This window comes from Bolinopsis microptera, chromosome 1 (assembly GCF_026151205.1).
Source record: "Bolinopsis microptera isolate Bmic1 chromosome 1, MBARI_Bmic_1.0, whole genome shotgun sequence".
In the NCBI taxonomy this organism is placed as follows: Eukaryota; Metazoa; Ctenophora; class Tentaculata; order Lobata; family Bolinopsidae; genus Bolinopsis; species Bolinopsis microptera.
The window spans coordinates 6063375-6081200 of record NC_087072.1 but is presented as its reverse complement, the minus strand read 5'-3'; the positions used below and the strand labels follow the sequence as shown (position 1 = coordinate 6081200).

At 38.3% G+C, this 17826-nt stretch overlaps 4 protein-coding genes across 4 annotated transcripts; all 4 read left to right on the top strand.

Moving 5' to 3' along the window:
- The first annotated feature begins 2390 nt into the window (after window positions 1-2390).
- LOC134811697 (ER membrane protein complex subunit 7 homolog) lies at window positions 2391-4049 on the top strand. Its single transcript, XM_063818727.1, has 2 exons — window positions 2391-2610; window positions 3516-4049. Exons 1-2 carry the CDS (start codon window positions 2406-2408, stop codon window positions 3947-3949), a joined length of 639 nt encoding a protein of 212 aa, XP_063674797.1. The 5' UTR covers window positions 2391-2405; the 3' UTR covers window positions 3950-4049.
- Window positions 4050-4839: 790 nt separating this feature from the next.
- LOC134826124 (rho GTPase-activating protein 26-like) lies at window positions 4840-15238 on the top strand. The gene is made up of 2 exons (XM_063838444.1): window positions 4840-7234; window positions 13824-15238. The coding sequence occupies exons 1-2, from the start codon at window positions 4916-4918 to the stop codon at window positions 15138-15140; spliced, it is 3636 nt and encodes a 1211-aa protein (XP_063694514.1). The 5' UTR covers window positions 4840-4915; the 3' UTR covers window positions 15141-15238.
- On the top strand, window positions 12477-13528 carry LOC134811688 (zinc finger protein 330 homolog). The gene has a single exon (XM_063818715.1). It carries the CDS (start codon window positions 12557-12559, stop codon window positions 13460-13462), a length of 906 nt encoding a protein of 301 aa, XP_063674785.1. The 5' UTR covers window positions 12477-12556; the 3' UTR covers window positions 13463-13528.
- A 408-nt stretch (window positions 15239-15646) lies between the features above and the next one.
- Window positions 15647-17017, top strand: LOC134814805 (F-actin-capping protein subunit alpha-like). The gene has a single exon (XM_063823085.1). It carries the CDS (start codon window positions 15688-15690, stop codon window positions 16546-16548), a length of 861 nt encoding a protein of 286 aa, XP_063679155.1. The 5' UTR covers window positions 15647-15687; the 3' UTR covers window positions 16549-17017.
- Window positions 17018-17826: the final 809 nt, after the last annotated feature.

Genomic DNA, 17826 nt, shown 5'->3' with positions numbered 1-17826 from the left:
TACATTAGTTCGATAGGACAAGGTATTGTGACTCCTCTGCAGAAGCCCGGTAAACCTAAAGGTCCCCTCACAAGCCTTAGACCACTTACACTGTTAAACGGATCGAGGAAGATGCTCACTCAAATTGCCTTAAAACGGGTTGAGAGTAGAATTGACAACTACACCATGCCATGGCAGAGTGCTTACAAGAGAGGTAGGAGCTGCTCTGACATTGTGTGGGCTCAGAGAATGCTCATATCTGTTGTGATGAGGAAGAAATGGACATTTAGCAAAATGGGTATTGATATGAGTAGAGCTTTTGATACCGTGAAAAGGGATACTATCATAAATGTTTTGAAAGATGCTGGTTGTTCGGAGGACGACATTCGCTTAGTTCAATACCTTCTATCGAATACTCTCCTTAGAGTTCGTGTTAACTCCTCACTGTCGGAAGAGTTTGAAAGTTTACTCGGAGCCTTTCAAGGTGACAGTTTATCTGGAAAGCTATTCACACTTATTCTTGCAGCAGCCTTACACCACCTCAGAGCTGTATCTGGGAGACCAAACCCACCAGTATCAGAACTAGGTTTTCCAACTGAGTGGGAATATTCAGACGATTGTGACTTTGCTGACGAGGACATCGAGAAACTGAGAATTTTCCTTCCTGCAGTGAAAGAGATTCTCAAAGACTGGAACCTCCAAGTAAATGAAAGTAAAACTGAATTCAGTACCTTCTACCTGGCGAAAAAATCTGATAAAGACACTAACACTTATTTCACTTGCATTAGGCTTAGAAATTTATTCTCTGGTCAACAGATTTCAAATGTTTAATTAATTTGTAGTATGACAGTAAGGTATATAAGAAGTTATTTAATTTTGCTTGGGCTATTATATTGACTAGGTATTGAGGTTTAATGATGATATGGAATTTGAATTCTATATAAATTTACACTATGTGGTTGGGGCATTTTGCATAGTAAATATGGTTACTACTCATATATATCATATTATTTGATTGGTATTCGATTTCTGATTATTTCTCTAGGAATATGATTATTATATCTCAATTTGGCTTTAGGTAGGGTGCCCCGCTAAAAGAACTGGATTCTTCCAGGAAGCATCCCGTGCACAGAGCTTGGTCTACATATATATTAAATTATTAACCATTCATTCTGTATGTGCACGAAAATTTATTTCAATCAAAAACTAACGGTCAGCCATTAGCTAATAATGAACCATGGCGAAGTAATAAGTCACTAGGTTCCTTACTGTGTACTGAGAAGGACATTCAAAGAAGGAGAATCCTAGCTGAAATTGCTTTTAAGAACTTCGAAAAAGTTTGGTTGTCCGGTAAGAAAATTTCCCTTGAAAGAAAGCTGAGGTTATATGACGCTCAAGTTGTATCTGTATTAATTTACAACTCAAATAGTTGGAGTCCTAAAAAAGCAACCATGGAGAAAATGGACACACTTCATCGTAGACACCTCAGGTCCATTTTAAACATCAAATGGCCTAAAGGTATGATAAGCAACAAAGCATTGTATGAAAGGTGCAAAGTTGAAAAGTTATCAAAGCGTATCGAACACCAGCGGTGGAAGATGTTTGGACACATTCTCAGGAGTATGGAGAACACCCCAGCCCAAACGGCTCTCTCTTTTGCTATTGAATCAGATAATTTATTTATTGGAAGATTGGGGAGACCTAGAATGAACTTGTTATCGGTTTTAAGAAGTGATTTAAGTAGTAGAAATTTGCAAATGGACAACTCTCATGAATTGAATGAAATTAGAGATATAGCTGCATGCAACAGATGTTGGGAAAATCTTTTTCAAGGGTACAGTTTACCGCATTAAGGTATTTTTAAGAATCATTTTTGTCGGTAAGATCCTGTTTTATAATAATAATAATATGCTATAAAGAATGTCTCCCAGTCTAGGGAGTAAAAACAATTAAGTTGAGATTTTATGCTTTGAAGAACTAAAGGATTACACAAGTCAGAAGTAGTTAACTCTAAATTCTTAAATGTATTATATGGCCCAATTTCAATCGTAAAACATGTATGTGTAGGTTGGCAACACTTAAAAAGCCTAGGTTCAGAAATATAGCTCAGTGTCCATTACTTGTTCACTCATCTGAACTCACTCTCAGCTTGCAACTCCCACCCATTTGGGGATTTTAGCAGCCTGATTCCTTGAAACAATTAATGTTTCGTTTGTGTTTTGAATGAGATATTCAAAAAAAATGTAAATCAGCCTAGTAATAGCTCTTTTATTTAATAATACTTTTAATGGGTATATTATTTATTATGGACTGCCTTCATGGAGAGTTTCTATGCACAGTTTCTAGAGTTGGGATATCCCTTAAGTATACAAATTATTCAGTTAACTGTAGATAATTTCTAAGGAATTCCTTATCCTCAGATAGCTATGTTTTGGAGCGTTCTCTTTGGATTCATCGCGATATGGTATGATGTTATCTTAGCTAGTGAATCAGCTTATGACATCAGAGGTCAGATAGCAATCAGCAATGATCCAGGATGGCAAACAAGAACTCTGATTTCTGCTAACTTTGGTGAATACCATGGATACGCTCAGCAGAATGGTTCTTTTGTTATTCCAAATGTCAAACCAGGTACTTTCTTTCTTACTTTTTAATTCTTGTTTGCATCAGCACATGTGTTGGGACTATCCATTTTGTGACACACACAATTTGTCCATTTGTTTTGTATGTCACATTGTGTCTGGTCTTGTATCATGAAAATTGTATTTAGAGATCAGATGGCAATGCACTTTTCCTTTGCCATTATCTTCATGAACTGTTGTGTTATAGTGCAGTGGTCAAGTTGGGGTCTATTTGATGGGTTGTCATGGGAACAGATCTGACTTAGATTGCCTTCTCCATCTCTGTGGCCATCAATACTCGGCAAACTGCCTTTTATACTGAAAACAATTGTGTTTTACTTATTTTACCGCATCCATACTAAAATAATCAAAAATGTTACTGTATAGACTTAAATTGAAGATGTTATACTTATAGGCTAAGTCATATGAGAAAATAATTGTATACCGCTCATGCTTACTGCTGCTTGTTAAGATCTATGTGTCACCTAAATGTTGTAAAATTTCTGATGATGTAAGATAAATGATGTTTAATTATATTGTTTGCAAATAATTCTTTTAGAGTATCACATTGAGATTGGCTAAATAAACCTATTTCCTATTAACTTTCACTTGACATGTTGTCTAGCACACATCTTAGAACTGTTTATATCGTGATGCATGACACTTTTTGCTGAACCCTGTAATAAATCTTAATATATGTGATATTTCGTAGCAAAGGCTCTGAGATCATGTGATGTAGATGACCTACTCACTTGGTACCGTTTGGTTAGACCTCGACCACATGACCAGTCACATTGTGTGTCATGAAATATCAAGACTTTGAATGGAATCTCACCGTTTCTAGAATTAAAGATTAAGACGTTATTATACAACGATTTATTAATTTAAAGCCAGACTGATAATACAACTTTTCAGGGAGTTACATCGTGGAAGTATTAAACCCAAACTACATAATTGCTCCAGTCAGAGTTGAAATCAGTAGCAAAGCTAGTGGAAGAATAAGAGCTCGTAAAGTGGACTATGTACAACCGAATGAGGTCATGTTAGTTAAATATCCTCTTACTTTCCGAGTTGCTGATAGGACTAATTTCTTTGAAAAACGTGAAACGTGGCACATAACTGACGTTTTCTCGAGCCCAATGGTGCCCATGCTGTTGCTACCTGTATTCTTCATGCTTGTACTCCCCAAAATTAAAGACATGCAAGATCCTGAAACTAAGAAAGAATTGGAGGATGCTTCTAAGATGATGTCAAATCCTCAGATGCCAGATATGAGTGACATGTTGACCTCTCTATTGGGGGGTACCAAAAAACCTAAGAAGATCGCCAGTTCAAAAATAAGGCGCTAGACCTTACAGTGATATTATGAAATGTAATGTGAATTTGTTGATATGTAATACCTTTCAACCACTGGGCTGAAAGGCGTGGGCGAAATATATTTCTGTAATTTTGGAGTACTCTATATCATTTATACATGCAAATTATTGATTTATGGGATATTTTTGTGGTTGTGTCTTCAAATTTTCCTTTTATAGGATCGAACCCCCGCCCTGTCTAAGGCATGGCAAATTTCATTAATGAGAAGATTTCAAAATATTGTCTGTCCTAATGAAAGATCCTTTTGATCTCTGTGTTTTTCATCAGCTCTTGTGTCTACTGACTTTCTACGTGGTATATTTTTGGCACTGTGCCAGCTGTGTTGACTCTCACGTGGTCTCATACTGTTTATTTAAAGGATAGCTACGTTTAAAATAGTAATTTAATTAAGTGGTATTTAATCTTTCATTATTTGATCAGAAATCTATTGGCAATTCGCTACTTTCGACAGTATAGTGTAAATATGTTATATTCGTCTGTTCTATTGTAAATGATGGGTCGAAGATTACAGCAATGTATTTATTTTGGAGGTTTAATTCACTGCTAGTCAAATTATGCTGATCTTTTACAAATCCAGTTTTACTCTCGGTTATTATCTCTGCCTTATTCGATCCTCGAGAATAATCATTTTCAAACTATCTGAACATTTTTCACGAGTAAAACTTACAAAATTCTGGACCCTTTAAGGCAGAGACAGTTTTAAGCGTCGGTACAAGCACTACTTGGTACCTACCTTACCTGTCAATATAATACATTTGTTTTTAAACAACTTTTGTTAAATCATGCACTGCTGTTTTACTGCTGACTAATTTTAAATCCAGACTTCTAATTAATTAATTAACAGCAGAATTTGTACAAATACTAACTTCTTTAAATTTAATCACATTTGTTATTCAGATCTTTGTCATGTATCAACGTGATAATATTATATACTAATAATGTCAATATCCCAGGCTGATGAAATGTCCGGGTCCGGTGAGCTGCGGCCCAGTCAGCAATGCCTACAACCTCTCGAGTTTGAAGATTGTTTGACTGACAGCCCAGCGTTTAGAGAAAATTTGAAAAGTCATGAGAAAGAAATCGAAAGTTGTTCTGGCGTCTTAAAGCAACTTCAAAATGAAATGAAAAAGCTGTTGCAGATTGAGGAGGAACTTTCCAAATGCCACAAACAGTTTTCGAATACTATAAGCAACATTTCTTTTAAACCAATCGGTTCTCAAACGGAAGATGACATAGAAACAGAGAATGCTTTCCGAAAGTTTGGGGAAGTTATGGACGAAATAGAAGACCAAAGGGATAGGTTCATAAGTATAAAGAACAACTGTGCAATGAAACGCCTGGATCGATTTAGGAAAAACGATATTGGGAGGTGTAAAGAGGCCAAACGAAAGTTTCATAGCCAGACTGAAAAATCTTGTGCCAGTTTAGAGAAGTCGCTGGGTGCAAAGAAAAACACTAAAGGAATTGATGATCTTGATATCAATTGCAAAGAAGAAAGAGAGAATTTGTTTAAGAACTCTTTATACTATGTTGATTCATTGCATGAAGTTCAAGAACTGAAGAGAATAGAAGTTTGTGAGGCACTACTGCAGATCATGTTTGCATGGAAAACCTTCTATCACACTGGTTACGAGGCTTTTAACGAGTTTGAATCTTATTCACAAGACCTCTCCCTGCGGCTGCAGAATCTAAGGGATACCTTCGACCATGAGAAAGAAGAAGCTGACAAGTTAAAAGAAAGAGTATCTAAAAAGCTGACTACTGGAAGCACTTCGTCATCTCCTGACACAAGACAGGGTTACTTGTACTCTAAAGAGAAACTTGCTGTTGGTTTTGGTCACTCTTGGCTCAAGTACTTCTGTGAGTATTCACGGAAGCACAAGACTTTGACCTTGAGAACGTATAATCAACCACAAGGACGAGTGGGGAACACAGACCAGATCAATGTTACTAATGTTGTGAAGAAACGTACCGATGATATTCCAAGAAGATTCTGCTTTGAAGTGACTTCAGCTGATGGAAAAGTTTGGGTACTTCAGTCTCTATCGGAAGAGGATTTGAAGAATTGGATGGAAATAATGGAGGGCAAAGAAGCAACGTTCGCTGAGCCAATGCAAGCTGCCAAGTTAAGAGTTCCTCACGAAGTTGGAATGGACTTTGTCATCAAGTGTATTGATAGGCTGACAGCTCTGGGGCTCAACGAGCAGGGTATATATCGTGTAAGCGGGGCTCAAACAAAGATGACAAAACTTATCGCAAACACTTTTGAGGACAAGAATGTAGATGCTGTGTTGGAAACGGACGACGTTAAAGTCATTGCATCTGCTCTGAAATATTACTTCCGTGAAATCCTTCCCGAACCTCTGTTGACCTTCAGCCTCCACGCAGACTTTCTTGAGGCAATGAAAACAGAAAATCGAGAACAAAAAATCACAAACCTCTCGAATGTTGTGACTCGGCTCCCCAAGATGAACTATGAGTGTCTGAAACTACTAATCAAACATCTCTACGACGTAGCTGCTTTTAAAGACGAAAATCTGATGCAAGAAAGTAATTTGGGAGTCGTGTTCGGGCCCACTTTGATGAGACCTAAGGAAGAAACTGTTGCTAGTATTTTTAATATAAAGCATCAGAACATTCTCATAGAAAACTTGATAATCGAGTATGATGCCATCTTTGAAGGTGGAAAGATGAACGAGAAGTACCAAACACTTGTTAATTCCCGTAACTCTAGCAGGTTGCATCGCCGCCCCAAAAAGGATAAGATCGCACCTCGACCTCCCAGTCAGTTGTCCACAGTGGAAACAGACCGTACTCAAAATCCATTCGGCTCGTCTGATGAAGAGTCTCCTAGTCCAGAGTTTAACAGATACAAAAACATCAGTAGCCACTCCTCTCCGCACCTGTATGCTAATAGTCCCAGAAATTCTATATACGGCAATACAACGTCCTCACAGCGAATGGCTAATCCATCTCCAGTGCTCAACAGATGGCCTCCTGACAAATCTTACCAGCCTTCAACTCCTCCCCAAAAACCTGCCAAGACTCTGACAAGAAGCAATTTGGGGCTGGGTCGGACTGCAGAAGCTTTGTACGACTGTGATGCTGAAAATTCAGACGAGCTTTCCTTCGCAGCTGGTGATATTGTAACCAATCTGGAGGATGCAGAAGAAGATGGTTGGTGTACGGGCTCCTGTCGGGGACACCGAGGCCTTGTTCCGATGAACTTTTTAAAGGAACGCAATGTATCGAACATTTGATATTATATTGCAAATATTAATTGAGGGTAAAACTTTATACTTAGATCCAATTTGGGTGTCCCAGATTGACTTAATGTTAGATAGTTATGATTACTGCTGGGTTTCATTTTCTAAGGTATAACTTGTTCCCCCGAAAGTTTCTCGCTTGACTAGTTGTTGATACTATGTAATTCCGCCATAAATACAATAATATACCTTAATATATGATTTTGAGAGGATGACTAAGTGCGATGAATCACAAATTTTTGGATATATTTTATATAATGAGGAATCGCTTAGCATAAAAGTTTCCTTGCATAATTTACTGGTGTAGCACGTGATATTGCAATTGCTTCAAATTTCCATAATCATTGTTATGTTGTTACATAATTCAGAAATTATAAGCCAGCTCACCTTTTGCAGTTAAGTGTAGTTGAGGTTGTTTAGCCGTAAAGTACAGAATTCTGTGTTCATATCGTGTCACTAGAGAAACAAAAATGTTAAGTGTGTAGATAAGTCTCAGTAGAAATAGGGCTGTTTTAGTGTCAGCCACGTAGCTTAGGAGTAAACTGCTTGTTTTGTGCACAATAGCAATTAGTACTAATTACTAATTAGTACTATAATTAGTACTAATAACTAATTAGTACTAATTACTAATTAGTACTATAATTAGTATTAGGTTTATTTGGAAGTACATGAATGCTACGTTTTGATAGTCATACAGGTACTCTCACAAAGCCGTGTCTTTGCCCACAATTTTTAGCTATGTTTGTAAGATTTTTATCAATTTGTTTTCTTTAGTGAAGTATATTAATAATATATTATGCATTGTTTACTATTTTCAATTTGTTAATGTTTTTAGTGAATATTATTTTATGTGAAACTGAACAGGCTCTGAAGACGACCATGTTTAATCTGTCCTAATTATATATTATAATTATTTCCTGTGTCAAACATTCCAATTTTTGAATATTGATTCCTGTGCACACGTGATAATAATATGACCCCTGTCTGGCAATTGATTTTCAAATTGGCATTATCAATTTTGTGATGGAATTTAGATTGGAGAACGCTGAGAATAAGACTCTTGTGGTTTTCATATGATGATAACGTATATTTGTAGAAATAATCAAATGAATGATTTTTTTGTTGAAAATGTTTCTTACTTCATCTTAAACACACGTGTAATCTAAATTATTACTTTAAATCACTTACTATTGCTTACTCGACTCGCGTAGTAACATTGGTTATAATAACAGTTTGCTGTTTAAGTAAGTTAATCACGTTTATAGGGGTGACTAAATCCGTTTTTTTCATAATTCAAGGCTGCTAAGCTGCTGGGGAAATGTGTAATTCCGAGTAATTTTGGGTAATTTTCTCGGTTTTACCTCAGCTTCAGTGATTTAACATTTTGAGAAGCTTTCTAATAGATGAGACAAAGCCTACCACAAAGATTTCAACACGTCTATATAATGATGTAGTTTTAGAGGGAAGTTAGAAAATGTCCGGAGAAAGTTTGTTTACGTTAGAGAATCAAAGTTTGAAGGCTGTTGTACGGGTTGTTTAAAAGTGAGTCAAAGGTTATTGTGAGTGGCCCAGTTGATGTGAATAGTGATAATATGATGATATTATGTATATTACTGACAATTGAAATGCACTTTTATAAATTCGTCGTATTATTGGATTCCGTGTCTACATGAACCGAATCTGGTGTCCTTCTTGACTTTAAATTTTTCATAAAAATTACTGATGTGTTTTGAATTAATTCTGTTAATGATGACAATACTATACCTATGATTAAATCACTGCCAGCCGCTGCCATTGTTTTGTCACCACTTGCTAGTTGCTGTGATGTTTATGTTCGCACTATTCCACTTCCTAGACTGTAAAATACACACGCACAATGTTCACATTACAATATGTTACCAGTGATGACAATGTCAATGTGTAATATTCATTATTCATATTGCATTATACTAGCTGTACTATGAAAGAATTTAACGGTAGTAGCTGTGAACATTCCATTTGCTGATGTAAATATGTACATTCTAAACATAAACCTATTTTGGGAGGTAGTCGACAATCGGACTCAGCAGTATTAGTATAATACACCCGATCTAGTGAAGTTATTTGAGGATATTGATTATCTAATCTTCTATTCTCATCATAAGACTATGATCCCTTCAGAATACACGTTACACAAACTCACTTAAGGGGCAGGGGGGGTCTTTATGAAATTTCTCTCGAAATTGATTTTATAGTTGTTTCTGATAGAGGGGAGTGATATCTATCTGCTGCTTTTGGTCCCATGGAAAAATATTGTTCCTAGCCGAATTTATTGCCGGTCAAAGGTCAGCGTTCATGTGTAATTGTATTGCGCGAGCGATTTTCAATCGCGCGCCCTGAAAATCGAGTCTAAAATACTATCTTCTCCTACATTTTTTGAGCAATCACCTTGAAACTTTCAGGATATGTTCTAAGGACCATTTAGAAGATTCCATTCGATCAGAATTTTAAGATAGGCCTTAGAAAATTTTTTATTCGATTTTGAAAATCTTGGACCTCGTTTTTTGACGATTTTTCCAGGCCCAAGATTTTCAAAATCGAATAAAAAATTTTCTAAGGCCTATCTTAAAATTCTGATTGAATGGAATCTTCTAAATGGTCCTTAGAACATATCCTGAAAGTTTCAAGGTGATTGCTCAAAAAATGTAGGAGAAGATAGAATTTTAGACTCGATTTTCAGGGCGCGCGATTGAAAATCGCTCGCGCAATACAATTACACATGAACGCTGACCTTTGACCGGCAATAAATTCGGCTAGGAACAATATTTTTCCATGGGACCAAAAGCAGCGGATAGATATCACTCCCCTCTATCAGAAACAACTATAAAATCAATTTCGAGAGAAATTTCATAAAGACCCCCCCTGCCCCCTTAACCACGTGACCATACCACTGAGATGTTATCTTTTAGGTGGCTGTAATTCCTCCAGTCACATTACAGTAAAGAATTGTCAAGAGAGGCAAGTCAGGCAGCAATACAATTTGCGGTAAAAATAGAGAAATTAACGACTTTAAGGCCACAGGGGGGGGTCGAGGCCTCAAAAAATGCAAAAAAACATTATGCTTTGAATCAATATATATTTTTGTGGTGGATACTTTGCCACCACTCATTTGTCTGTAGCTATTTTACTTTTTTTTATAAATGAGGTTAACCAATTCTCATTTAACCTCATTTTTTTGATAAATCGATAATGGAGGGCAGAAATATTGATGCCATTACAACTGAAAACTACGATAAGCTTTGTTTTTATTGTTTTTGTGTTATTTCAGCAGTTAAACTTTGAAAAATATACAAATAAAGGCAAAATTCTCAAAAATCACATAACATAAAAAACAGTTTTTTGCCTCTCCTGAAAACCTCGAATTTTTGACTTCAAAATCTATCTTCTCCTAGAGTTTTTATCCATTTCACCTCAAATTTGGAACTTATGTTCCTGACATAAATTTAAAAGTTTGTTATGTAACGATTGTTGTAATTTTGCTCCTAACTCTTTTTATGAGGTTAACCATTTTAAATTTTGTAACCCGCACTCATGGTTAACCTCATATCTCAGCTTTGGAGCAAGATATCATAAATCGTTACATAACAAAAACTCAAAATACCTTGAAGAACATTGTTGCCAAGTTACAAGGTTCTAAGTCATAAACTGAAAAAGAAGATAGATTTTGAACACGATTTCATTTAAAATTTTCATTTACAATAGAATTACAGGTAAACCTCAAAATTCAACGCGCGATATCTTCAAATAGGAAACTTTGTTTTCGGTAAGGACAAAAGCATTTGAAAATTTAGATCGAGCTCTACAACATATCTCAAAATCTCAAAATCGACCTCGGACCCCCCCCTGTGGCCTTAAGCAGTACGTGTCTACCTAAACCTAATTAAATAGCTTGCACGTGCACTACACTACACACTACTACACCACACCTTCCAGGCTTAGTTAACGAACAAATAATAAGTTTTGGGGGCCATAATAAGTTTGTTTGAAGTGGTACCTGAGTTGAATTCGGAAAATAAGCATGGGCATAAACATGAACTTAGTATGACGCTCCATCTTCCTCATCATTAATTCTATTTTGGATGTTAGATTTAGGCAGAACTTGCTCGGCTCTCATAGAATGTCTGGTATGATAACTATATAAATGACTGAAACCCTCCTCGACAATAACTACACTCTTATCAGTGTGGTTCTCCCTTGTTCATTACGCCCCTCTCTCTCTACATGTACTTTATAATACACAGCTGTAACATACTATGACAACGGTTTCTCTGTTTAACTCTCTCTCTTTTGTGGCATGGTTGTCATCGTCTAGTAGTGTGTGTGTAGTGTTTACTATCTTTTATTTCCGTTGGAATATAACCAGTATTTTGTCACATCACACCATCGTTTTGATTAATAGCTTTTTTAAATGTGGACCACTTTATATGTAGGTATCGTATTTAATACAGGATATGAAACATATTATGAGTATAAACACTGCATATTATTACTCACCTCCCTGGCGGGCGCTGTGTTCTATAATTAAACTAGCTGCTTGGAGCACTGTAAATTTGAGGGCACACTCACAACCACACTCACAACCACACTCCCCACCACACTCACAACCACACTCCCCACCACACTCACAACCACACTCCCCACCACACTCACAACCACACTCCCCACCACACTCACAACCACACTCCCCACCACACTCACAACCACACTCCCACCACACTCACAACCACACTCCCCACCACACTCACAACCACACTCCCCACCACACTCACAACCACACTCCCCACCACACTCACAACCACACTCCCCACAACACTCCCCACCACACTCACAACCACACTCCCCACACAGCTCGTACAAACGCCCAGTGCCCACCACGTACTCTCCGGACCATATATTCTACGTTTGTCGACAAGTTGTACCATCACATATTAGTTCTGCTCACATCACGTGTATAAACTGTAAGATATGTGGCGTGTATTGGTCTATATAATTTAGTTAGCTCATGTACTGCGTAGTACCATGAACTTATAATTCAATCAGCTCCAACCGGGGAATAGCATCTGAACCTGTCTATTAGATATCCTAGTTGCAAGTTAGCACAACATTAGTTCTCCTTTTGTAAATCTATCTTAGCCTGCTCTCTCTGATATATCTGTCACAATGTGTTGAGCTGAATTGTTACCATATTTGGGCATGAAATATACCCAGGGCATGTTGGCAGCCCATAGCGTTTGATAGGTAGCAAATAGTGCCCATATATTGCCAGGTTAAGTCATGCCCAAGAAGAAGACCGGTGCACGCAAGAAAGCTGATAAAATGAGGGAACGACAGCGGGCCATCCAGTCGGGAGGGATCGAGGGACGGAGTTTGATCGACTTTCCGTGCAACGCACTCATGACATGCGACAAGTGCCAGAGACTGCAGAAAAACAGGGCGTTTTGTTACTTCTGTGATTCATCACAGAAGCTGCCTATGTGCGGCCATTGCGGGAAAACTAAATGTCAACAGAAATCGGGTGACTGTATCGTCAAACACCCAAATAAGTTTACAGTTGGCATGGAGATGGTGGGGGCAATATGTGATCACTGTGAGGCGTGGATATGTCATGGTAAGAAGTGTTTAGAGTCACATGGGTGTGCCTGTCCCTGTATTGATAGCCAGTGTTATGAGTGTAAACGGACGCTGTGGGAACATGGTGGCAGGTTGTTTATTTGCAGTTATTGTCGGTATCATATCTGCGAGGACGATCAGATGGAACACCAGGCATCGTGCCAGGTTCTTGATAGCGAGAATTACAAGTGTGGCAGCTGCAATAAAGTCGGACAGTTCTCTTGTCTTAGGTGCAAAATCTGCTTTTGTGACGATCATGTCAGACGGAAAGGTGCTAAGGCCGAGAGGAACGTTGCTACGAAATGTCCAAAATGTCAGTTTGAATTACGGGAGACGAAAGACCTGAGTATGTCTGCACGGAAGTACGAGTTTGGACGTCAGGGTCAGGTGTATGATACTGAGGATGACGGCGGTGGTTTTTATCAGAACCACGACTTTGGTGGTGGTGGTGGGTTTAGTTTTGGAGGGGTTAAGGCAGAGAGATGTGAGACGAGTGAGAGTGAGGAATATGTGAGCAGTGGGGAGGAGGAGGAGCTGGAGACTGGGGTGGAGAAACTCAGTGTCAGCTAACTTTTGTGGTTTAGTTTTAGATTTTGATAATTTATTATGGGGGAACGTCAATTTTCAGATAAATCCTGGTTATATTTTGTTAAATAAGTGTTTAAATTTGACTTAAGCTTTAATTAGGTATTGTGCCTTTATTCTTACATCCGAGTAAACTGACGAATTTTAAATATTCTATTGGATGTTTGCACTCCTTGTTATGAAATGACCATCTGTAATAGATTGATCAAATTTGTGTTTAATTTCCGCCGTATATTTGAATTTTACACAAATAATATGTGGTCACTCTTTGCCTCGTCATAAATCCACTCCTTTTACGGTAAAGCCTAAGAGTCTGGTGTATTCTAGAAATTTAATCCCGAGGAAGAGCTATGCTTCTATCGCTTTCGGACTACCGATCTACTCAATGACAAGTTTAGCCAGTGCGCCACGTTTTGTACTAATATGGACATATCTCAGGTTGTCAATGGAACAGAAGCATGTAAGTGAAGCACTTAAAGAAAAGAAACTCGCTGAAGGAGCTCTCAAAACATCTTTTTTCGGAAACTGGAAAGCAGACAACGACACAGCCGCTCACCACTACGAAAAGGCGGGCCAGTTTTTCAAGCTTGGTAAATCTTGGGCTGAAAGTAGATCATGTTACATTGAAGCAGCAACATATTACGATAGAGCGCGGGTGCTGTTTAGTGCTGGCAAGTGCCACGAAGCAGCTGGTAGTTGTTCGAAGGAGTTAGGTCGTTTTGATGAAGCACACCAGCACATTGAGCGTGCAGGCGACTTCTATACCCAGAACGGGACTGCTTCCACGGCAATAACTTGCTATGTTAAGGGTGCTGAGGCACTTGATCTCAAACTTCCTGAGCAAGCAGCTGCACTTTATCTCAGGGCTGGAGAGTTAGAAAAAGATAACGATCACACCCGGGAGGCTATCAAATGTTACTCGGGTGCTAAGAAAATATTCGCTCGCACCAAAATGTACAAGGAATGTATCAGTGCTGTGCAATACACTCGCGAGCTGTACGAGCAGCTAGAATCGTACGAGCACATAGAGAAATGTAACATGAGTCTTGTTATATTACATTTAGCGAGGGGGGATTCAGTGGCTGCTAAACAGTCTATATCCGGGGATGTATCCCTCGTGGCTGATCAGCTTATTGATGCAGTTGAAAATGGGGACGATGAGACGATAAATAAACTGAAGTCTCACGGAGACATTGTATATTTAGACACTGAAATAGCTAAAATAGCCAAGTTTTTAACTCAGGATGGAGCTGTCAATGTGCCTTCTTCTCAGCGATCTAAACCTTCAAACACAACCACCACATCTTCTATCTTCCAATCAGCTGGAAAGAAATCAAATTCTCAGAAAGAGGAACTGTTTGCTCGACCAAACAGAACAAACAGAGACGAGCTGTTTGCCAGGACTAAACCGTCAGGAGATAGCGAGAAGAGCGAGTTGTTTAGTCGTCCAGCACCAGTCACTCAACCAGCAACACCTGTGTACCAGTCAGCTCCTGTCGCCAGCAATTTAGGGGACAATTCTAATCCATTCGGAGAAGACGGCGCTAACCCTTCTGGAGATAATCAGGGTGAATCACCGGACCAAACATCGGACTCTAATCCAATCGTAGAGGCTGATAACAATAACCCATTTGAGGAGGATGATGAAGAGGACTTGTGTTGAATATCACATCATGTCACGTGTTCGTCTTTATTTGGACTTTTCTAGCTGGTCTAGAACAGTCGTCAATGTGTTACACTTCATTTGATGGTAATTTATGTCTCATGTGTACAGATCAAATAAATTTTTCTATATTATATGTGTTGGGGGTTGGGTGATGTAACGCTAATTACCTTTTCCGTGTGTTAAATTATAATTTGTGAGGCAGCTTTTTAGAGCTGAAGCGGTTTCTCTTATAAATTTAAAATTTAATTTATGCTTGTTTGTAATATTGAACAATTGATATTGAAATCATGTTTAGCAAGAGTTAAACCGTTTCAGAATTTGTGTATCACTTGACGGTTGAAAGTATTAAAAACAAATTTCTACATGCTGAAATTTTCACAAATTCATATCGAAATTTATTGCAACAACACTACTTTGAAAGTACTGAATTTTAATGAGTACTAAGACTATTCTAAACATCCTTCTTTAATTTTCACTGTTTAGTGTTTGCACGACTTGTCTGACCCTTTACTCAATCTCAGAATGTCCCAGTAGTCAGCTCAACATGTCTGGTCTCGAGGAAATCTCTGAGGATGAGCGTGTAAGGATCGCCTCTGATTTCGTCAAGTCCGCACCCCCTGGCGAGTTTAAAGAGGTGGTGAATGACGTGCGTGTGCTGCTGGCTAACGACAAACTGCTGACTCGAGCATCCAGTGTGTTCTACGAGTACGCCACTGATCAGTTCACCACCGTCAAGGTTGATGGAGAGGACACTCTGATAACTAAAGATGGTTCTTTGGACGGCTCTAAACGATTCTACGATCCTAATTCTAGCAAGTCGTTCACTTACAACTACTTAAAGAACGAAGCTAGTGATATACAAGAAGAAGACAGAGATGCTGATGCTGAGAAGTGGAGAGAAGCTATCCAGGTTGCGCTCAAACCATACCTTGATGAGTTTTTTCCAGCACACGTGACCGCTATTTACGGCAAAGTTGAGGATGACCAGGTCTCAATAACCGTTTGCATTGAAGACCATAAATACAACCCCAACAACTTCTGGAACGGCAAATGGAAGAGCAAGTGGGACGTGAAGTTCCCAACTGCAGGAGGATACGCTAAGGTTGAGGGGACGATGAGCGCTCAGGTCCACTATTACGAGGACGGAAATGTCCAGCTTCTGTCGAACAAGAATGTGGAGGAATCAATACAGCTCTCCTCACCCAACGAGGGAGCCACGAACTTGGTGGAGTACATCAAGAAATCGGAGACAGAGTATCAGCTGGCAATCAACGAGAATTACAACTCCATGTCCAACAATACCTTCAAAGCGCTGCGCAGGAACCTGCCCATCACCCAATCCCTAATTGACTGGCATAAGCTCCATGGCTTCCAAGTAGGCAAGGACATAATGAACAAAAGTTAACAACTTCGTGGTGGCTTAAATTTGTATGATTTTGTCGATATATTAATAATTGTACTTTGTATTAAAATAGTAATGTGTTTTTTACAGTCGAATTATTGCGATGAGTGAAAGCCACAGGCTGCTAAGCATGACTTGCATCAATTTAGTTCCTTTACTATTTGTAGTTCATCGCTGTACGGGCTACTCTTTTAATCGTAAAAACGGCTGAATTTCATTACTTTCTTTCCGACAATCTAGAGAGTCGACGAAACTGGTGATGGCACACTATTTTCACATTCCAAGGATTTTTGTTTTAAATTGAACGTCACAATTCCGTCTCAATTATAAGAATTATTTTGTATGGTGTTGAAAACGATTTTAATAACCTGTGCTATGCGAGCATTGTAGGAGTATATATATTTTAAGTTTACGTGTAACCAATTTACGTGTATGTAACTCATTTTTATTTTCTTATGTTATTCAACACATTTTTAGTTGAACCAATTGGTCAGGAATTTCCCGATGATTTTATCATAAAAGCCTCGTCGTAGGATATTGACTTTATTTGCGACATTACTCATGATATTCATTAGTTCCCTATTGAAAATATGCGAGTAGTTTACGGAAGCCAAATTCATTTACTCAGTGATTAAAGCTCCCAAAGCAAGGTTACCAGTAAATGAGACAATTTTTGGTTAATTTTGTGATTTGGGATGTTAATTAATGACAAAACAATGGAGTTTATATTTCGTCAAATTTAATTTAGGAACATGTAAGTTACCAGAAGCGGGTCTTAAACGCATTTCACGCTCTACGACTAGCAGATCGTTTCCATCACTGGCGTGCAAAGTACAAAGCTGTTGCATCACAATCGCGCGTCTTTTTACGCGCGTTGGTCTAAGCTAGGATGCCAATTAATAATATAAGTGGATCGGCCGGACACCCTGGATCGATTTATCGAGCCCCATGGCATGTGAAAAATTATATGTTAGCATGTTTTGTAGCCGCATTGCTAACTGGAACTATCTCTGCATAATCTGCAAGATTTAAGTACATGTGGGTCGTTTAACTGTTAACATTTATGTGATGGAAGTATTATAGATAGTAAAAAAGATGAAAATATTCTTTTTTTAGGCGAAAACAAAAAATACAGCGACAACTTACAACATTTTTGACATACTCAACCCCGGCGGAGGCCATTCGCACATAATAGAGCACCGTTTGGGAATCCAATAATCCCGATTAGGACATTTCAACATGTATGCTTGATATTGTTATTCAGCCCCATTATAATAATAC